The sequence below is a fragment of the Globicephala melas genome, chromosome 4 (genome assembly GCF_963455315.2).
Source record: "Globicephala melas chromosome 4, mGloMel1.2, whole genome shotgun sequence".
Classification (NCBI taxonomy): domain Eukaryota; kingdom Metazoa; phylum Chordata; class Mammalia; order Artiodactyla; family Delphinidae; genus Globicephala; species Globicephala melas.
The window spans coordinates 142,624,360-142,647,717 of NC_083317.1; the positions used below are offsets into that span (position 1 = coordinate 142,624,360).

The 23,358-nt window shown below is 39.6% G+C and overlaps 1 protein-coding gene across 2 annotated transcripts in view; it reads left to right on the forward strand.

The window, feature by feature from the left end:
- The window catches only part of LOC115863453 (ubiquitin-conjugating enzyme E2 E2), a 352,617-nt gene that overhangs the window by 255,927 nt on the left and 73,332 nt on the right, over positions 1-23,358 (forward strand). For both annotated transcript variants that reach the window (XM_030876330.2, XM_060298646.2), the window contains exon 4: positions 15,890-16,022. In XM_030876330.2, coding sequence (XP_030732190.1) covers positions 15,890-16,022 — 133 coding nt within the window. The remainder of the gene's footprint in view (positions 1-15,889; positions 16,023-23,358) is intronic.

The following is a 23,358-nucleotide window of genomic DNA, read 5'->3' on the forward strand; positions in this document are numbered from 1 at the left end:
GCATCTCAAATCTGAGAAGGTGATTGAGGACAAAGGTCCTTCCCATTTATTAAAGCACTCATTCACAAAAAGCGTAAAATAATTATTTTTCTTGGACTACTTATCTTGGAGATAAGCACCATATCCTTGTGAGCTAGAAAGAAGCTGTATGAAACGGTACTTGGAGGAAATAGTAACAGTCCAATTCTGCTTGGAGCTTAGTGTACATAAGGGATCTTGTCTTTTTTTTTTTTTAATTGTCCTTTCTTTTAGGATTTCACCCTTTTGCCTGATTCTTTTTTTTAATTTTTTCCTTTATATTGGAGTATATAGTTGATTCACAATGTTGTGTTAGTTTCAGGTGTATAGCAAAGTGATTCAGTTATTCCATACTCAGCACTGTTATACCCTAACTTCCTATGATGTTATGGTGGACTTCAGTGGTCCTGGTTCTTTAGAAAAAAATCACTGAATACAAACATAGGGACCCCCAGGAGTTTGTGAGGCACCATTCTCTATTTGTCCTCTCGAGAGCTGCAGACCTGGCTTGTTTTCTTAACAAGCCCTTTCACCATCAGAGTGAGTCCTCCTTTCCTGTGATCCAGAAAATGTTGTTCCTTAACATTTCTTCTTTCCCCAGTATTAAAGGCCCCATTCGTAACTGTTTGTATAATGTCATGTTTGCATAGAATGTTACCCCCCTGCCTTTGGGGGTAAGGAAGATGTCCTGGAGGAGAAGGCAGCTAAGTTAAGACCTCAAGGACAAGTAGAATGGTCAGACCTGCAGAGCATCTTATCCAAAAGCCCAGAAAGAACCCAGTCCCTGTGGAGGTTCTACAGGTGATTCCAGTATGCTTGGAGGATGGAGGGAGAGGGGGCTGCAAAGGATGAGGCCAGAGATGCAAGCTGGAGCCAGATCTTTCTGGAAGACTTTGCGTGCTCCAGAGGAACCGGGGCTTGATCTTGAAGTTATTAAGAAGTCAGAGGAAACAGGGAAACAAGATCCCATTTAAAAGATTTCCTGGAGATTGCCCTCTCTGCCCTTCAGTGGAAGGATGGGAGGAAAGCAGAACTGGAAGCAGGGAGACCACAGAGGATGCCGGTGCCGTCATGGAAGTGACAGAGGATGCAGCCAGTAGACGGGTTAGGAAGGTACTATGGAGCACGATTCAGCAGGTTTTGGGGAACCTAATGAGAGGAGAAGGAGGCAGCACGGTCCCCGTCGACGGTCAGGTTTCCGACCAGGTTAGAGATTCTATCAGTGTTTGGTAGGTTGATTGTCGAAGGTGGATGATGAGATCCCGAGGTGGAAGGTGAGAAAAGGTGGCCGAGGGTAGAGCCCCCAGCGAGGCAGACGCTGAAGAGGTGTCATTGAAGAGGACAGAGGCGTCGGAGCGGTGCCCTGTCAGAGGAGGCTCTTAGATACCTGGGGAAGAGAGCTTTTCAGGAATCGGGGCGGGGGGCAGAGCTACGGAGAATTTTAGTAAAAGGAAGACAAAAAGCAAGCAACAAATAGGTCCGCGTATGACCTTGAGAGCGCTGAAAACATTTTCCCCCTTAAACCTCCCCACGCCCACATGTTTTTCCTCATTTCATTCAGACAGTTGTGTGGTTTTTCCCCTCTTTAGCTGCCTTTCCTACTATCCTTATCTGCAGCTGATCTGCGCCTTGCCTTTATATTTTCTTTCAACACACGGGAACTAGAAACTACCCTTTCCTTCCAGTCTGACACTAGAGAAACACACGTTATTTATTATGTTGTAACCCCAGAAGCTCAAAATGCCTGCAGCTGTTTACTCGCACAGGGACTTTGGACATGGGTGCAGTATATCATTTGTGTGTGAATGACGTGCCTCCCGGTGGGAAGGGGTGAATTCAGCTCCATGGAGTCTGATGTATAAGCAGAGATTGCCAGAGCTCCTGAGAGGTCCCCTGGTACCGTCTTCTCCTTGCTACCGTCTTCTCCTTGCTACCCTGTCCCGTCGATTTCAGATGAGTATTGGCACATCAGAGAATCTCTCCAAAGGCAGGTTCCTTGTCCCGGGGAGCCCAGGCATCCTTCCTCTTTACCTGGCTTGGAGTCAGCATTAACGAAAAGGCAGCAGGCACAGCCAGAAACTCTCAGTCTTAGAGTCACAGCTGTGGCGCAGCACATTCAAAGTATTCAGATATATTTAGAGCATCTTACGATCTTAAATACAGTGAGCACTTAGTCCTTCCTTTTCGTCAGTTTTATTGTAAATGTGTAACATTTCATATATACATAAGGGCTCTTCCACTGTAGAGAACGGCATTGAAAGCCAAACAGTTTATAACACTGATTCTCTAAAGGATTTCTCCAAGCAGCAGCTTTGGCCCTTCAGCCAATTAGTAATTTGTGAACTGATATTTGCATTTTAATAGATTTGTCTTTTATTTGCAGTTTAACTCTGTTAACTGTGTTTATTTTTCTTCTTTAAAAAATAAAGTCTGGGAGTTCCCTGGTGATCTAGTGGTTAGGATTCGGCGCTTTCATTTCAGTGGCCTGGGTTCAATCCCTGGTCGGGGAACCGAGAGCAAGCTGAGCGGTACCGTGCCCCCCCCCCCCGCAAAAAAAAATCTGATTGGTGCAGCCACTATGGAAAACTGTATGGAGGTTCCTCAGAGAACTGAAAATAGAGTGGCCATATGACCCAGCAATCCCACTCCTGGGCGTATACCCGGACAAAACTCTAATTCAAAAAGTTACATGCACCCCTATGTTCACAGCAGCACTCTGTACAGTAGCCAAGACATGGAAGCAACCTAAACGTCCATCAGCAGATGAATGGATAAAGAAGAAGTGGTACATACATACAATGGAATAGTACTCAGCCATAAAAAAGAGTGAAGCAGTGCCATTTGTGGCAACATGGATGGACCTAGAGATTCTCATACTAAGCAAAGTAAGTCAAAAAGAGAAAAACAAAGACCATATGATATCACTTACACGTGGGATCTAAAATATGACACAAATGAACTTATCTACAGAACAGAAACAGACTCACAGACATAGAGAAGAGACTTGTGGTTGCCGGAGCTGGGGGGATGGTTGGGAAGGATTGGGAGTTTGGGATTAGCAGATGCAAACTGTTATACAGAGAATGGATAAACAAGGTCCTACTGTATAGCACAGGGAACTACATTCAGTATCCTGTGATAAACCATAATGGAAAAGAATACGAAACAGAATGTGTATATATGTATAACTCAATCATTTTGCTGTACAGCAGAAAATAATACAACATTGTATCTCAACTATACTTCAATAATAAATTTTTAAAAATAAATAAATAAAATCTGAAAATTAAAGAAAATTAAGAATACCCCAAGTGGGAAAACGTTGCTAAATATAATAACTTCATACCTAAAAGTCCTGATTGTAAATAAACATGCCATTTAATGCAAAATTTGGTTTCCTGGGAGCGGCAGCTATGAATTCTAATGGTTTCCAAAGTTTCGCCCTAAATACACATCATAAGATTAGATGGCAGGGTGATGATGAAGAGAAAGATGATTGCCGTTATTTGTGCACAGGTCTTGGTAGCCTGCTTTCTAGTCCTGGTATCCTGAAACCTTTGTTAGAAAACCACCAGGCAGTAACCTCTTGAGTGTGTTGGTGAACTTTTGTGCCACCCACAGGCATAACTGCGACACCAATAGCAGCTAACATTTGGAGGCTTACCATTTGGACTGTTATAGACCCATTTTCCAAGCTCTGTGAGTGCAGTTCCACTAAAATTTCACAGCTGGTCCTCCGGGTCGGTGCTGTAACGGCCCCATTTTGCAGATGAGAAAACTAAAACATTCCCCGGGAGAATGCACGGTGTGCCTCAGGCTGATGCAGTGTCACGCTGGCCTCTGCCCCTTAGGCTCGCCCCGCATTCCGTACCCCTCCCTCCCCCCGGCCTGAGTGAGCCAGAGCCCCGATTCAGCTGCTCCTTTAATCCCGTCCTGTCTGAGCGAAGAACAGACGCCCTCCAGCGACCTACACACAGAGGCGGGGCCAAATCCAAAGCTGAACCCCGGGAGCTGTGCGAACAAAGAAGAGAAAGGGAAATCTCTCCCAGCAGCCTCAGGAGCAGCAGATTACATCTCCACAATCAATTTGATGTACCTGCATCTGTGGAATACATGAATAGACAACGAATCATCCCAAATTGAGGCTGTGGACTTTGGGAGCAACTGTAGACTCGGGGTTTGCTCTCTGCATGTAATTTGTTTCTGGTCTTATGTTTATTTTAGTTTAGAGCTTATTGTCATTGGTAGATTTGTTTATTGATTTGGTTGCTCTCTTCTTTTTTAAAAAAAAATATATATTTTTTCCTTTTTCTCTTTGTTGAGTGTGTATGTGTATGCTTCTTTGTGTGATTTTATCTGTATAGGTTTGTTTTTACCATTTGTCCTAGGGTTCTGTCTATCCATTTTTGTTTTTGTTTTTTTAGGATAGTTTTTAGTGCTTGTTATCATTGGTGGATTTGTTTATTGGTTTGGTTGCTCTTTTCTTTTTATTACTTTTTTATTCTTTTATTTTAATGATATTTTTTATTTTAATAACTATATATATTTTTTTCTTTCTTTCTTTCTTTTTCCCTCCATTTTTTTCTGAGCCGTATGACTGGCAGGGTCTTGATGTTCCAGCCGGGTGTCAGGCCTGAGACTCTGAGGTGGGAGAGCCGAGTTCAGGACATTGGTCCACCAGAGACCCGCCGGCCTCACATGATATCAATCAGTGAGAACTCTCCCGGAGATCTCTGTCTCAATGCTAAGACCCAGCTCCACTCAATGACCAACAAGCTTCAGGTCTGGACGCCCCATTCCAATCAACCAGCAAGACAGGAACACACCCCCACCCATTAGCAGAGAGGCTGCCTAAAATCATAACAGTTCACAGACACCCCAAAGCACACCACCGGACACGGTCCTGCCCACCAGAAAGACAAGGTTCAGCCTCATCCACCAGAACACAGGCACCAGTCCCCTCCACCAGGAAGCCTACACAACACACTGAACCAACCTGAGCCACTGGGAGCAGACACCAAAAACAACAGGAACTACGAACCTGCAGCCTGCGAAAAGGAGACCCCAAACACAGTAAGTTAAGCAAAATGAGAAGACAGAAAAACACACAGCAGATGAAGGAGCAAGATAAAAACCCACCAGACCTAACAAATGAAGAGGAAATAGGCAGTCTACCTGAAAAAGAATTCAGAGTAATCACAGTAAACATGATCCAAAATCTTGGAAATAGAATGGAGAAAATACAAGAAATGTTTAACACAGACCTAGAAGAACTAAAGAGCAAACAAACAATGGTGAACAACACAAGTGAAATTTAAAATTCTCTAGAAGGAATCAAGAGCAGAATAACTGAAGCAGAAGAACGGATAACTGACCTGGAAGATAAAATAGTGGAAATAACGACCACAGAGCAGAATAAAGAAAAAAGAATGAAAAGAATTGAGGACAGTGTCAGAGACCTCTGGGACAACATTAAATGCACCAACATTCGAATTATAGGGGTCCCAGAAGAAGAAGAGAAAAAGAAAGGGACTGAGAAAATATTTGAAGAGATTATAGTTGAAAACTTCCCTAATATGGGAAAGGAAATAGTCATTCGCTTTCAGGAAGCACAGAGAGTCCCATACAGGATAAATCCAAAGAGAACCATTGCCAAGACACATATTAATTAAACTATCAAAAATTAAATACAAAGAAAATATATTAAAAGCAGCAAGGGAAAAGCAACAAATAACATACAAGGGAATCCCCATAAGGTTAACAGCTGATCTTTCAGCAGAAACTCTGCAAGCCAGAAGGGAGTGGCAGGACATATTTAAAGGGATGAAGGGGAAAAACCTACAACCAAGATAACTCTACCCAGCAAGGATTTCATTCAGATTCGACGGAGAAATTAAAACCTTTACAGACAAGCAAAAGCGAAGTGAATTCAGCACCACCAAACGAGCTTTACAAGAAATGCTAAAGGAACTTCTCTAGGCAGGAAACACAAGAGAAGAAAAAGACCTACAAAAACAAACCCAAAACAATTAAGAAAATGGTAATAGGAACAAACATGTCAGTGATTACCTTCAATGTAAATGGTTGAAATGCTCCAACCAAAAGACACACACTGGCTGAATAGATACAAAAACAAGACCCATATATATGCTGTCTACAAGAGACCCACTTCAGACTTAAGGACACACACAGACTGAAAGTAAGGGGATGGAAAAAGATATTCCATGCTAATGCAAATCAAAAGATAGCTAGAGTAGCAATTCTCATATGAGACAAAATAGACTTTAAAATAAAGATTATTGCAAGAGACAAAGAGAACACTACATAATGATCAAGGGATTAATCCAGGAAAAAGATATAACAATTGTAAATATTTATTCATCCAACATAGGAACACCTCAATACATAAGGCAAATGCTAACAGCCATAAAGGGGAAATCAACAGTAACACAATAATACTAAGGGACTTTAACACCCTCCTTCGGCAATGGACAGATCATCCAAAATGAAAATAAAGAAACACAAGCTTTAAATGATACATTAAACAAGATGGACTTAATTGATATTTATAGGACATTCCATCCAAAAACAACAGAATACACTTTCTTCTCAAGTGCTCATGGAACATTCTCCAGGATATATCATATCTAAGGTCACAAATCAAGCCTTGGTAAATTTAAGAAAACTGAAATCATATCAAGTATCTTTTCTGACCACAATGCTATGAGACTAGATATCAATTACAGGAAAAAATCTGTAAAAAATAGAAACACATGGAGGCTAAACAATACACTACTTAATAACCAAGAGATCACTGAAGAAATCAAAGAGGAAATCAAAAAATACCTAGAAACAAATGACAATGAAAACACGACGACCCAAAACCTGTGGGATGCAGCAAAAGCAGTTCTAAGAGGGAAGTTTATAGCAATAAAATCCTGCCTCAAGAAACAAGAAAAATCTCAAATTAACAATCTAACCTTGCACCTAAAGCAATTAGAGAAAGAAGAACAACAACCAAAAAAAAACCAAAGTTAGCCAAAGGAAAGAAATCATAAAGATCACGTCAGAAATAAAAAGAAATGAAGGAAACGATAGCAAAGATCAATAAAACAAAAAGCTGGTTCTTTGAGAAGATAAAATTGATAAACCATTAGTCAGATTCATCAAGGAAAAAAGGGAGAAGAGTCAAATCAATAGAATTAGAAATGAAAAAGGAGAAGTAACAACTGACACTGCAAAAATACAAAGGATCATAAGAGACTACTACAAGCAACTCTATGCCAATAAAATGGACAACCTGGAAGAAATGGACAAATTCTTAGAAAGCACAACCTTCTGAGACTGAAGCAGGAAGAAATAGAAAATGTAAACAGACCAATTACAAGCACTGAAATTGAAACTGTGATTAAACAGCTTCCAACAAACAAAAGCCCAGGACCAGATGGCTTCACAGGCGAATTCTATCAAACATTTAGAGAAGAGCTAACACCTATCCTTCTCAAACTCTTCCAAAATATAGCAGAGGGAGGAACACTCCCAAACTCATTCTACGAGGCCCTGATACCAAAACCAGACAAAGACGTTACAAAAAAAGATTACTACAGGCCAATATCACTGATGAACGTAGATACAAAAATCCTCAACAAAATACTAGCAAACAGAATCCAACAGCACATTAAAAGGATCGTATACCATGATCAAGTGGAGTTTATCCCAGGAATACAAGGATTCTTCAATATATGCAAATCAATCAATGTGATACACCATATTAACAAACTGAAGGAGAAAAGCCATATGATCATCTCAATAGATGCAGAAAAAGCTTTCGACAAAATTCAACACCCATTTATGATAAAAACCCTCCAGAAAGTAGGCATAGAGGGAACTTTCCTCAACATAATAAAGGCCATATATGACAAACCCACAGCCAACATTGTTCTCAATGGTGAAAAACTGAAATCATTTCCTCTGAGATCAGGAACAAGAGAAGGGTGTCCACTCTCACCACTATTCAACATAGTTTTGGAGGTTTTAGCCACAGCAATCAGAGAAGAAAAAGAAATAAAAGGAATCCAAATCAGAAAAGAAGTAAAGCTGTCACTGTTTGCAGATGTCATGATACTGTACATAGAGAATCCTAAAGATGGAACCAGAAAACTACTAGATCTAATCAATGAATTCGGTAAAGTAGCAGGATACAAAATTAATGTACAGAAATCTCTTTCATTGCTATACACTAATGATGAAAAATCTGAAAGAGAAATTAAGGAAACACTCCCATTTACCATTGCAACAAAAAGAATAAAATACCTAGGAATAAACCTACCTAAGGAGGCAAAAGACCTGTATGCAGAAAACTATAATACACTGATGAAAGAAATTAAAAATGATACAAACGGATGGAGAGATATACCATGTTCTTGGATTGGAAGAATCAACATTATAAAAAGGATTATACTACCCAAAGCAATCTACAATGATTCAATGCAATCCATATCAAACTACCAATGGCATTTTTCACAGAACTAGAACAAAAAATTTCACAATTTGTATGGAAACACAACAGACCCCAAATAGCCAAAGCAATGTTGAGAAAGAAAAACGGAGCTGGAGGAATCAGTCTCCTGGACTTCACACTATACTACAAAGCTACAGTAATCAAGACAGTATGGTACTGGCACAAAAACAGAAATGTAGATCAATGGAACAGGAAAGCCCAGAGATAAACCCACGCACACATGGTCGCCTTATTTTTGATAAGGAGGCAAGAATATACAGTGGCGAAGAGACAACCTCTTCAATAAGTGGTGCTGGGAAAACTGGACAGCTACATGTAAAAGCATGAAATTAGAACACTCCCTAACACCACACACAAAAATAAACTCAAAATAGATTAAAGACCTAAATGTAATGCTGGACACTTTAAAACTCTTAGGGGAAAACATAGGCAGAACACTCCATGACATAAATCATAGCAAGATCCTTTTTGATCCACCTCCTAGAGAAATGGAAATAAAAACAAAAATAAACAAATGGGACCTAATGAAACTTAAAAGCTTTTGCACAGGAAAGGAAACCATAAACAAGACGAAAAGACAACCTTTAGAATGGGAGAAATTATTTGCAAATGAAGCAATTGACAAAGGATTAATCTCCAAATTATACAAGCAGCTCAATATCAAAAAAACAAACAACCCAATCTAAAAATGGGCAGAAGACATAAATAGACATTTCTCCAAAGAAGGTATACAGATTGCCAACAAGCATATGAAAGGATGTTCGACATCACTAATCATTAGAGGAATGCAAATCAAAACTACAATAAGGTATCAACTCACACCAGTCAGAATGGCCATCATCAAAAAGTCTACAAACAAGAAATGCTGGAGAGGGTGTGGAGTAAAGGGAACCCTCTTGCACTGTTGGTGGGAATGTAAATTGATACAGCCACTGTGGAGAACAGTATGGAGGTTCATTAAAAAACTACCATATGACCCAGCAATCCCACTACTGGGCATATACCCTGAGAAAGCCGTAATTCAAAAAGAGTCATGTACCACAATGTTCATTGGAGCTCTATTTACAATAGCCAGGACATGGAAGCAACCTAACTGTCCATCAACAGATGAATGGATAAAGAAGATGTGACACATATATACAATGAAATATTACTTAGCCATAAAAAGAAACAAAATTGAGTTATTTTAGTGAAGTGGATGGACCTAGAGTATGTCATACAGAGTGAAGTAAGTCAGAAACAGAAAAACAAATACTGTATGCTAACACATATATATGGAATCTTAAAAAAAAAAAACGTTCTGAAGAACCTTGGGGCAGGACAGGAATAAAGACACAGATGTAGAGAATGGACTTGAGGACACGGGGAGGGGGTAGGGTAAGCCTGGATGAAGTGAGAGAGTGGCATGGACGTATATACACTACAATATGTAAAATAGATAGCTAGTGGGAAGCATGCACATAGCACAGGGAGATCAGCTCGGTGCTTTGTGTCCACCTAGAGGGGTGGGATAGGGAGAGTGGGAGGGAGACTCAAGAGGGATGGGATATGGGGATATATGTATACGGATAGCTGATGCACTTTGTTATACAGCAGAAACTAACACACCATTGTAAAGCAATTATATTCCAATAAAGATGTTAAAAAAAAAAAACACAACATTTTAAATCAACTATACTCCGGTAAAATTTTTTTTAATTAAAAAGTAAAAATAAAGCACCCATCTGTTTTTCAGATAGGTTGTCACTACTAGTAATTTCTCAAAAAGACACATTTTGGCAGCATGAACCAACTCAGAGTGATACTGTTAACTGAGTTATTTAATCCACTGTTAATAAGTACCTGGACAGCTTACTGACTTAAAAGAAGCAATAAAATTTGGAGTTCTGACTGAGAGCCAGATAAAACTTGGAATGGGCACAGATGGAATATACGTTATCTGCAGACACGGCCCAGTTTGTGAAGTGTCTCCTGCCCTGTGCTTTTGATGTCCTTCTTTGGTGGCACTATTGGTGACTCCTTAATTAGCCAACATTATATAACTAACTGTGGTGACCATTCTTGGAAAATCATCTTAAAATTCCTCAAAGTGACTCACAAATTATATCTTCAAATTTGGGAAAAGTGTCTCTGCACACTGTTTCATAGCTGTGCGCTCTCCTGTGTGTATTTTTTAAACTAAATTTCATCTACCTTGAAGTAATGTTGTAAGTACAAACCTATAATTTACTTTTAAGCCCTTCCTTCTAATAAACTTATCTATGTGTATTGCGTCTAATTATAGCTCCGGGCGTAACCATGTGTATTATTCATCTAAATGAGTGAGCTTGTCTGGCAACAAGGGCTGTTGTTGGCAAGGTTTTGCTGTCATCTGGCCTGAATATTCTGTCTGCCTCACTGTCTGCTTCGGGAGAGGGAGATCAGTGGTCAGATGGGGCAGGGAGGCTGCACCCCAGTCCCTTGCACCATGTTTCAGTACTTGGCCATAAACTTGGCTGTGATTTTCTTTTATTTTATTTTACTACATCTTATTTTAAATAAGAGAAATCAAACTGTAGAAATAAAATTGAACTCTCCTTCATTCTCTACATTCAGATTTCCTCCCCTCACCCCCTCCAGTTCTCCCCTGTTCCTTGCACAGCTACCATCTTGAATTTGGGTGTATTTTTCCAGTTCATTTCCTGAAAGACATTGACATAGATTTGTATGCATAAATGATATAAAATGTTGTTTTATTAATATGTTTCTAGTTTCTATAGTAGGATCACACTGTACCTGTGCTACAACTTGCTTTTGGCATAGTTTATCTTAATATGAAAATGTGATACAAATCTAAGATATCTAACTCCTAAGTAAGTTATGAAACCTAGTAATAAAACAAATAACTCCTGAATCCACCACACATCCTGAGAAGTAGAACATCCCCAGAACCATTGAAGCTCCTGTGTGCTACTTCTCCACTCTACCCAGGAGACTCCTCTCTGGAACTTTTTGTATATGTCCCTCCATAATTTATTTTCCTGTTTGCTTTTAAACTTTGTAGAAATAGTGTCATACCGTATATATTCCTTTTAGACTTGCTTTTTTATCCAATATGCTATTTCTAAGATTTATCAATGTTAGTCTATATATTTTCACTGCTGTGTAGTATTCCTTTGGGTGAATGTATCCATTTTTCTGTCAGTGAACATCTGTGTTGTTTCTAATGTTGCTATTACAAATAGCGCATCCATGAACATTCTTGTACATGTCTTCTGGTGCATGGGTAAAAGTTTTTCTGGGGTGTGTACCTAGGAGTGAAATTCCTGTGTTGTAATATAGAACTGTCTATATCCAACTGAACTAGGAAAGTCCACGTCCTCATTCAGAGTGATTGGCACGCTTATCAACAATGGATAGTTCTTGTTTTTCCACATCTTCATCAACACTAGGTTTTGTCAGGCATTTATTTTTGCCTATATATTTTGTGAAATAATATTAAATTGTAATTTTGTTTCCTTTCTCTTATTTTAATGAGATTGAGCATTTTTCATATGATGATGGCCATTCGTGTTTCCTCTTTTTTCCCTTCTAATGGATCGTTAGTCTTTTCCTTATTGATTGATAGGAATTTGTATATTATGGACACTAGAATTTTGTCAGTTTTATATGATCCAAATATCTTTTCTCAGTTTATGGCTTGCCTTGTCACCCTCTTTAGTCACACTCCAAAACTTTTGATTTTTGCACTTAAGTGTTTAATCCATCTGCAACAGAGTCTTACATATTTATTGAGGTAGAAATCAAATTTCTGTTGCCCAAAGACAGAACTGTTTTCTTAGCCCCATCAGTTCTGACATATATCAGATTTTCATATGTGTGTAGAAAAGTTTCAGGAGCTTCTTGGAGCTCCCAAACGCCTTCTAGAATCAACGTATCAAGTTTCGTTTTTTAAAAAACTGTTGGACTGTGGATTAGAATTGCATTGGATCAGGGAGAAATTGACATACCCAGGATCCTGGGTCTTCCTACCTATAAACTTGGTGTCTTCATCTATTGATATTTAATTTTCTTGAGTGTATTTCAATATGTTTTATAATTTTCTCCATAAAAATCTTACATATTTTTATGAAATTTATTCATAAGTTTCTCATATTTTTAATACTATTTATAAAAGTATCTTAAAATTTTTTTTTTTTTTCGGTACGCGGGCCTCTCACTGCTCCTGTTGCGGAGCACAGACTCCGGTCACGCAGGCTCAGCAACCATGGCTCACGGGCCCAGCCGCTCCGCGGCCCGTGGGATCCTCCTGGACCGGGGCACGAACCCATGTCCCCTGCATCAGCAGGCAGACTCTCAACCACTGCACCACCAGGGAAGCCCTAAAATACATTTTCTAATTTTGCTGTTGTGTTGAATGCAGTTGATTTTGCCTGTTGATCTTACATCCAGCTACTTTGCTAAACTTTTATTAAATTTAATTATGTATCGATTTGGGGAGGTTTTTTCTGTGTACATAAATACTGCAAATGCCAACAGCTTTATTTCTTCCATCCCAATCCATAAATCTTTTGGGTTTTTCCCTGTGCCCTTTCATACCTTGATGAACATGAGCTCTAATACAGTAATGATTAGAAATGGATATAGTGGGCATCCTTGTCATGTTCCTCAGTTTTTAAAGGGTGTGCTTTAATATTTTACCATTGAATATATAGTTGCTATGAGGTTTTTGGTATATGCTTTTTATCAGGTTAAAGATGGTTCTTACTATTCTAATTTTGCTAGGAGTTTTTATCTTAAATAGCTATCATTTTTAATAAAAAAGCACCTATGGAGTGCTTTTTTCTGCACCTCTTAGAGATTATCATTTTCTTCTACTTTAATGTGTTATAAGATAAATTACAATAATAATTTTCTATTATTAAACTATCCTTGCATTCCCAGAATAATCCGAACTTGGTTATGATGAATGCTTTTTTGGATTTTGGGTTTTTGTGGGGGGTTTTTTGGTGTCACCATACAAAAATGTTCCATAATTATTGACTGTATACGTCATACCTGTGACTCATTTATTTTGTAACTGCAAGTTTGTACCTCTTAATCTCCGTCACCTGTTTCTCTCATCCGCCAACCTCTCCTCCCCTCTGTTCTCTGTATCTGAGTCTGTTCTGTTTTCTTACATGTATTCTTTTGTTTTTTAGATTCCACATGTAAGTGAAATGATGTGGCATTTGCCTTTCTCTGTCTGACTTATTTCACTTAGCATAATACCCTCAAGGTCCATCCATGTTGTCCCAAATGGCAAGATGTCATACTTTTATGGCTCAGTAATATTCCATTGTGTGTATATGTATGTACCACATCTTCTTCATCCATTCATCTATCGATGGTACTTAGGTTGCATTTTTGTATTTTGGCTAGTGTAACTAATGCTGCAGTGAACACTGGGATGCATATATCTTTTCAGTTACTTTTCAAATTACTGTTTTAATTTCTTCAGATAAATACCCAGAAGCAGAATTACTGGACTGTATGGTAGTTCTATTTTTACTTTTTTGAGTAATCTCCGTACTGTTTTCCATAGTGGCTGTACCAATTTACATTCTCACCAACAGTACACAAGGCTTCCCCTTTTGTTCACATCCTCGTCAACACTTGTTAATTGTTGTCTTTTCGATGATAGCCATTCTGACAGGTGTGAGGTGATATCTCATTGTGGTTTTGATTTGCATTTCATGATTAGTGATGTTGAGCGTCTTTTCATGTGCTTGTTGGCCATCTGTATGTCTTCTTTGGAGAAATATCTGTTCAGGTCCTCTGCCCATTTTTTAATAGGTTGTATGTTTTTTGATGTTGAGTTGTATGGGTTCTTTGTATACCTTGGGTATTAACCCCTTATTGAACGTATCATTTACAAATATCTTCTCCCATTCAGTAGGCTGCCTTTTCATTTTGATGATAGTTTCCTTCACTGTGCAAAGGCTTTTTAGTTTGATGGAGTCCCATTTGTTCATTTTTGCTTTTGTTTCCCTAGCCTGAGGAGACATATACCAAAAATATTGCTAAGATGTCAATCTTAGATGTCAAAGAGCGTACTGCCTTTGTTTTCTTCTAGGATTTTTATGGTTTTAGATCTTACATTTAAGTCTTTAATCCATTGTGAGTTTAATCATGTATATGGTGTGAGAAAGTAGTCCAGTTTGATTCTTTTGCATGTAGCTGTCCAGTTTCCCCAGCACCATTTATTGAAGAGGCTGTCTTTTCCCTATTGTATATTTTTCCTCCTTTGTCACAGATAAGATGCATGCTTTTCTGATATACGGCTCAACAATGAATTTTTTTGTAGATATGAACTAATTTCAAAATAAGAAAGAAGAGAAATCTTTGTTGGCAATAAAATCTTCTCAAGCACTTTAACAGGGTTTCCCACTTTGCTACAGGGTGTGAGGGGAATTTCTGGCTGTTAGATGTACATATTAGCTTGATGGGGCAAGAGGAACACTGGAGCTAAACTATAATCTCACTTTGCCTTCTGTTACCCTGGGAGAATTAACACAGTTAAGTTGACTTGTGTGGGCCTTATTTTCCTCAGTGAGTTTCTCTGCAACTGGGGGACGTATGTTTGCTGCTAGTAGCCATGTGGCTTCCCCTTGCTTCACTGTTAACCCAGCTTCATCATCCAATAAACATTTACTTACTAGGCACTGAGGACAAGGCAAAATCTGTTCCTCAAAGAACTTCCAGGGAGGGATGGAAAAAGCAAACAGTTACACAACACAGGTATAAAACAAAAGGTTGCATCTTATCTTCTATAGACCACACTAGTTGGAGGGTGTGGGCGTTGGCCGGGAATCTTTGGATAGAGAGAGAAAAGAAGATTCAGATGGGAATGATACTTGAGCTGAGTCTTATCAATGATGAACATTTACTGATCTCCATGAACCTCTTTTGTGTTCTTAGTTAACAAAGGATTAGGGTATTTTCTTTCTCTAGTGTCCCTTGTAGCTTTGAAAATTTATCTTTTTGACACTGTATCACCCTTTTCAGGATCCCAGAAATAGTTTTATGCTTTATCAAACATTTGTGCTCCTACCTCTGGTCTACGGTCCTTGGAATCTTTAGTTTCATAAGTTTAGGGTTATGAATGGCGAAACAGAATCTTCTTGGTTCTGTTTTATTTAGTAATACCAACATATTCCATTTATAGAATACTGATGACGTTGACAAGTGACTCCTTATGTAGAATTAATCTATTAACTTCGGTGTGTTTTTATGGAATGGCTCAATTTATTGTTACCGTAAATAGATAGTTTTTAAATTCCAAGCTTTATATGATCTCTAAGCACATTTTATTTGTATGTCTTATTTCAGTGCTGGACCCAAAGGAGACAACATTTATGAATGGAGGTCAACTATATTGGGACCCCCAGGATCTGTCTATGAAGGAGGGGTGTTCTTTCTTGACATTACCTTTTCACCAGACTATCCGTTTAAACCCCCCAAGGTCAGTATGAAATATTCATCCATTTTTAGCAATGTGTTCTGTTGCCTATATATATATATATATATATATATATATACGTGTGTGTGTGTATATATATATATACGTATTCTTCAGTGTACATACCTAGGAATTCATGTCTGTTCTCTTAGCATAGGCAACGTCCCAGGGCTGATTGTATGTAAACGGAAGCAGAATGTGAACAATGGTTTATCCCCTCACCCCAGCCCTTTACGCATACTTCGTTGCTTTTTTTCATCCTTCCTCATGTCGCCTTTCTGTGGTACATGTTTGAGTGTAACATAAGACAGCATGTTATGGGTGGAAGTAGGGGCAGAGGGTGGGCTGGTGCCAGCCCTAGAGCCAGGGGAACCAGACCTGACCTGGGGGCGAGGGAGCCCACCACGGCCAGGCTTCCGGCTCCAGCTGCCCATGTGAATTCCACATGCACTAGAGCGGAGAGTGTGACCCACAGAGACTGAGAAATCATGTCAGGAAAATGCAATAAAGAAGAATTTATAATAGTCCATTAATTAAAATGATGGATTAATGGAAAGCCACACATAAATGACTGAAGAAAGTGTAAGAGCAGTGTCATCAGAACATGGGCGAATTTTCACTTACTTAAGACAAGATTATATCCTTTAAGAATTCTTCACATAACTATCTACTGCCTGTAAGTCGGTCATTTGATGACTTTAAATTCATTCTCTTTTTTAATTTTCAATTTATATTGGAGCATTTTTGATTAACAATGTTGCGTTAGTTTCAGGTGTACAGCAAAGTGATTCAGTTATACAGATGCATGTACCTATTCTTCAAATTCTTTTCCCATTTCGGTTATTAGAGAATATTGAGCAGAGTTCCCTGTGCTCTACAGTAGGTCCTTGTTGGTTATCTGTTCTAAATATAGCAGTCATTCTCCACTTTGGAAAGGAAAAGACCCAGAGGGCGTTGACTCTGTCTGTTGGCCACCAAGCAGAATTCTTATTTCATCTGGCTTGACTTCTCAACGTAGAGGGAAGTAAAACCTATTTGAGTTGTCGGTTGGAGTGCACAATTTAAAAAGCAAGACTCAGACTAGACCTTCACCTTCCTGTGATCCCCCTCCCTGGCTCCTACCTCCCCTCTTTTATTTTCCTCTCTCTTCCTTTCTTCCTTCCTTTCCATTGAGGTTTGGATCTTGTTTTGGTATCAAAGCAAAAAGTAATAACCACTGGGCTTCCCTGGTGGCGCAGTGGTTGAGAGTCCGCCTGCCGATGCAGGGGACACAGGTTCGTGCTCCGGTCCGGGAAGATCCCACATGCCGTGGAGCGGCTGGGCCCGTGAGCCGTGGCCACTGAGCCTGCACGTCCGGAGCCTGCGCTCCGCAACGGGAGAGGCCACAACGGTGAGAGGCCCGCGTACCGCAAAAAAAAAAAAAAAGTAATAACTATCATTTTACCAAATAGGAAACCCATGCACAGAGAAACTAAGTAACTACCCAGCATAATCCGAATGATATCAGGATTGAACCCAGGAAGTCTGGCTCCAAAACCTGTGTTCCTTACTACATTGCACAGTACATTTTATCCAAGATGACAGAGCTGGTGGCACTGGGACCCCCCAGGGCTGTATTTGGTCGGTTTTTAGTGATGAAGCCCCCGTATAACTAATCTTTATTTTCTCCTTTTACTGGGTGGGAACCTTACATCTTCCCTTCTACTTTGGACCAGCCCATAAGTCATCTGGTTTTACCTGTTGCACTGCCGGTGACGTGAGGACCTTTCTCTGCAGCCCCATCAGTTACGGAAGCACAGGTGGTGAGAAGGAGGGAAAACTCAGGGCAGGCAGTTGTGCTGCTTATAAGCCTGGTATGGTCTGTTCTATGGAACCTACATCTCACAAAATGCGTGGGCTTCTCCAGCCTCTGCATGACAGAAATGTGTAGATTAAACAAACCAGGAGGGAAAACGGATTCATAGGTTAGATAAAATGCCTCCTTGGTGGACTCGAAGCAGCGGCCAAAACTGACAAGGTGGAATGTAAACGGCTCAAGGTATACTGTTTCACTGAAAATTCAGAAAGAAATCACGATACAAGATGGGAGAGACTTGCTTTATTTTCATATAAATAAAGTGTGTGGCCTTCTGACTGAGTACAATTCTGTAGGAACTTGAAGTTCTTGAAGCCTTAAGGAGATATTTTTAGGAGCACAATCTCTGGAACTCTGAGCCCATCGGATGGTATCAGGAGTGCCTCATTGCCTTCTGAGCTCTTCATTTTCAGAAGGACAAACAGGAATAAGCTGGGGAGGGAAAGAACTATTCGCATTCTTGAGTTTCTTCACTGGATTGGGCGTCCGCTGTGTGAACCCGTCTCTCCTCCAAAACACCCTAGTAAGGCTGGGATGTTCCCGTTCACAGAGAAGGGGACTTAGATGAGGTTTGGAGAGGTTTTCTAATAATATACAGCCAGGGATCTACTGAACTTGGCCTCCAGGGACCATGTACTTCCCACTGAATTATACATAGTTAGCCTGGAGATGTTTACTAGGAAAAATAGGACCTAGGAGGAACGTGATAGCTGTTTTCTGATGTTTCAGAAGCTGTGTGGGGTTAGACTTGCTCCTGGATGGCTGAATGGGACAAAAATAGAAGCAGAAGGGTGTCAGTTACAGGGAAGCAGATTTCGATTCCACGTGAGGAAAATCTGACCCATCTCCGGACAGTCTGTGTTTGAATAGCTTTGCCTCTGAGACCAGGCTTCCCTTTCCTGGGAGTGTTCAAAGAAAAAAGCTGAATTAGAACCTCTCAAGAGTACTGCCAGAAAAAAAACTAAATCCCTCCAGTGGATAAATTTGATTAGACAATCTATTAGGACAAAGAAAAATCAAACTTTGGTACTCAAATCATCGTTTAAATGCACATTTATTAGAAACCCATGGGAAGTTTTCAAAGCAGATTATCACCACCTACTTTATCGGTTTTGGAAATTGGATTTCGTAAACAGAGGTGTTGCTCTAAAGGGGAAAGTTTGCGAGTGTCTTGAAAGCTGTTCACTAAAACAAAGACTTACTAATAATTTGGAAGTACCACGCCCATCCTTTCTAGTCTCCTGTTACTCTAAGTAGTCCATATTTGTGATTACGTTTTGTTTATTTCTCTGTTTCCTTCATCCTTTGCTCTTCTTCCAGTAACCTTAGGCACACACTTTGATTCATGCAGCATTTTCCGGTGCTCTGAAGAATGAACCAGGGTAGCTGTAGGTGTCAGAGAGAATCGTTGATGAGAGCAGAGGTTCACAAATCAACCTGATTGGCCACTAATCGTTATCAAATGTCTACCATAAAATGAGTCTGTTGTGCCATTGAATCCACGAGATCCCTTTTCCCAAACCCTCAGACTGGGAATCCTTACTGAGAACTTTTAACTACTGTCGTGCTCAAATCTGTCACGTAAAGGGCAGTGGAGTGGCTTGGATGCCTTTCCTTGCCACAGGGACTTTTTGAATATCCCACACTCCAGCACCTAATTTTTCACACTTTCAGAGGAACCATTCCAATAATTCCTTCCAGAACCCACCTAACTTCTAACAAGGCAAGCAAAACACATTTTTCACGCAGTATGTAATGTTCATTACACTTAGTATGCGAGTTTTAAATCAGTCAAGTACTAGTTGTACTTTCAAATGCTGTATCTCAGTATGATTTTTAGTCCGCTGATTTTTTTATCTAATCAATATGTTCATTGCCTCTTCTACTAAGTGCACGGCATGTCTGTTGGTATGATACTGGTAGTTGTCTCTGATGCCAAGTCTTTAGTTGAATACTTAACCACCAGTGATGTCATTTCTCTGAGAAAATATCCGTTTAGTGAAACTTTATCCAGGAATAATATATATATGGCCAGAAAGAAAAGCATAATACTCTCATGACATTGTCTGTGGAGCCTTTAACCATACTCAAATATTTAAAATATTTTTGATCAAAAAAAAAGAAAGAAAAGCATAATAAATCACTGGTATGTCCCAAAGTCCTTTAATACTGTATTTCTTTTTCAGTGTAGACATACATTTTAATGTTATAATTCAGATGTCTATTTATTTGTAAAGTAGGAGTTGTTTTATATCTTATTGGGTATTACATTTGCACACTCATATCATAGATAATTACTCCTGTGCTCAAAACCAGCACTTTTTAAATAGTCTAATGTGTAAATATTTTCATGTGTACTTGAAAAATTCAGAAGCAAAATAATGGAATATGTTTTATTCCTATAGTATTTTTTTTCCTGCTAAAAACGCTTTGAAAAGATTGTGACACACTGTGTCTGGTACTTCGTATCTTAGAGATTCTGATGACATACATCCTAAGGATAAGGGGTCTTGTTAGGTAACAGGTCAGAGCTGTTTTTGTGGTAGAAATACATAGGCATAGCCTATTCATAATTGGCTTTTTCTGTCTCCCTGTGGATCTGGGTATTTCATAAAATAAATAAGTGGGCCTTCTACGTAGATCTAAGAGTGGGTCGGTAGAAGGATCAAACGTGCTTGTTGTTTATTTTTAGTATCTCGGGCCACTTACACCCCAGTGAGATGCACTATATTGCTGCTCATACCTGTTACTGGAAAGCATTGTTTTCGTGGTAATGGCAGGACAGTATCTGCCAGTAGGTATTTTCCAAAAAGGAATGATAAAATTTGTGCCTAGGATGTTTAAAAAAATAAACAGAAAAACCACAGGCATACATATTTGTTTGAGAAAAAAAGCACGTTAGTATTAGCAGTCTCTAAAAGCTTTTTAATAGAGCGTGTTCCTCCGTTACAAATTGCATCAAATACATTTTAAAATAAATCTTAACTTAGAGATCATTTCAGAGTGTATTGTATGCTTTATGGTTTGGTTTTGTTTTTTTATGAAATTAACTGTGGTTTGCTTACTAATGAAAAGTCAGTTAATAGGAGAGGTATTAATTGCTTTCACAGAACGAAATAGATAATTTAGGTGCGTTAGATTTTCAAAATTTTCATTTTCTTAAATTGGTAAGTCGAGGCTAATTGTGAATAAAGTAGCTAACTAGTTATACAAGAAGCAACGATACCCAGCATTTGAAAGCCAGAGAGAGATCTGAAATTAAAGTTCATCAGGGATTTCCATAATTTTATTCTAACTAGGTTATTATTATTCACTTGCTTCTGTTGTTGTTGCTGCTTCTGCCGCCGCTCAAAGAAGAAAGCTGACAGTGTCCCCCAGCATTTTCAGAGAGAGCAGTGGTTTACATGTGTAACCACATGTGCTCATTCACTCTGGTCTTGGAGAGAGAGCACACAGTTGTCATGGAGCGACATGAATCCACTTGTTTCTAACCTGCGTTCGTACATTCATATAAAGCCTGGCCATGGATCAGGTGCTTTCACACGGATTGGCTCGCCTATTTGACATGTCCAGTTGAACACCCAGCGATCAGGTCCCAAACCAGACTGTTGATGACACAACCCACCCACCTCCTGCCAATCCAGGTCCTCCAGTGCCCCCACCTCAATGTATGGGAACTCCATTTCTCTAGTTGCTAAAGCTTAAGACCTTGAGTCTTCTCACACAGCCTAGCCAGATCCCGTCTCACCAGCTCAAAATAAATATTCAGCATAAACCCAGATCTAACCATTCAGTACTACTCTTTCTAGTAGTAACACTCTGGCCCCGGCCTCCATCAGCTGCTTCCCTCCCCTGGATTACCGTGGAGTCTCCTATGTGATCTCGCTGCTTCTGCCTTATCCCTCCTGCAGCGTATACCCCTGCATCAGAGGATCCATTTAGAGTGTGAATCAGAGTACGTCCATTCTTGGCCTAAAAACTCTCCATGATTCTCACCTCGCTAAGTAAAAACACGCAAGACCTTACAGAATCATGCTGAAATCGCCAACTGTCACTCTTGGTTCCAATACTCTAAAGCAGGCTCCTTCCATGGAGTCTTGACATTTGCTCTTCCTTCTGCCTGCATTGTCTTCCCCCAGAAACTCACGTGGCACACTCCCTGCCTCCCTGCAGGTATCTGCTTAGTGTCACCTTCCAGGGAAGGTCTCATGTGACAACCCCCAACTTGCCCTACCCCACCTGCAAACGTGGCTTTTCTCCATAGCACTTCTCCCTCCTGGCATCCTGTGTTTCTCTGTTTATGAGTTGGTGATGCTACCCTTTCTCTAGTTAGCATGTAAGCTCCACGAGCACAGGCACTTGTCTATGTTTACGTCACTTCTGGATTCCCAGCACCTAGAACAATGCCTGGCGATCCTGTAGGCCTACAATAAAAAATGTGTTGAATTAATTTAATCCATACAACTTTGCCGTGGAGATAGCATTTACCCTCCCACACACACTTCATAGATCAGAAAACTGAGGCCCGTGGAGGTCACGTGGCACACAGGTCACATAAGAAGTAGGTAGCAGAACTGGAGTTCAAACCCAGTTCTCAACTGAACCTTTCGTTCCGCAGGTATAGAGAAAATTTAAATTACTTAAATCCTGGAAGAAGGCACACCTGTTCTTGGATTTTACACTCTGGTATAAATTCACTATATTAGGTCATTCTCTAAAATAGGTTTTTGGGAGGGAGATGAAAGAGGTGATCCAGGGAGGGAAGAACGCTACGAAGAGATTCTGAGTCCTTGCAGTTTTGCCAAAGACACCTGGGGCTCTTCACCAGTGAGTTCCTAATTAGCAGACTCTGCATTATTAAATCTGTGTGGAACAGTAAATACTGATTTCTGGATTTTGCTAGCCCTAAGCTAAAGGAGAAGTCATTTCCTAGGTATAAAAGGAACATACCTCAACATACTAAAGGCCGTATACAACAGACCCACAGCTAACATTATACTCATTGGAGAGAAGAAATTGAAAGTGTTTCCTCTAAAATCATGAACAAGGCAAGGATGCCCACTCTCACCGCTCCTATTCAATATAGTCCAAGAAGTTCTAGCCAGAGCAGTTAGGCAACACAAAGGAATAAAAGGCATCCAGATAAGAATGGAAGAAGTAAAATTGTTATCATTTGCTGATGATGTGATCCTGTATAGAGAAAATCCCAGAGAATTAGTCAAAAAATTGTTGCAGTTAATCAATGATTTCCGTAAAGTGACAGGATGCAAAATCAACATACAGATATCAATTGCATTCCTTTACACTAATGATGAAGCATCTGAAAAAGAAATAAAGAAAACCATCCCATTCACAATAGCATTAAAAACAATGAAATACTTAGGAATGAATTTATCCAAGGAAGTGAAAGACCAGTACAATGAAAACTATAAAATTTTGCTGAAAGAAACTGGAGACACAGACAAATGGAAAGACATCTCATGT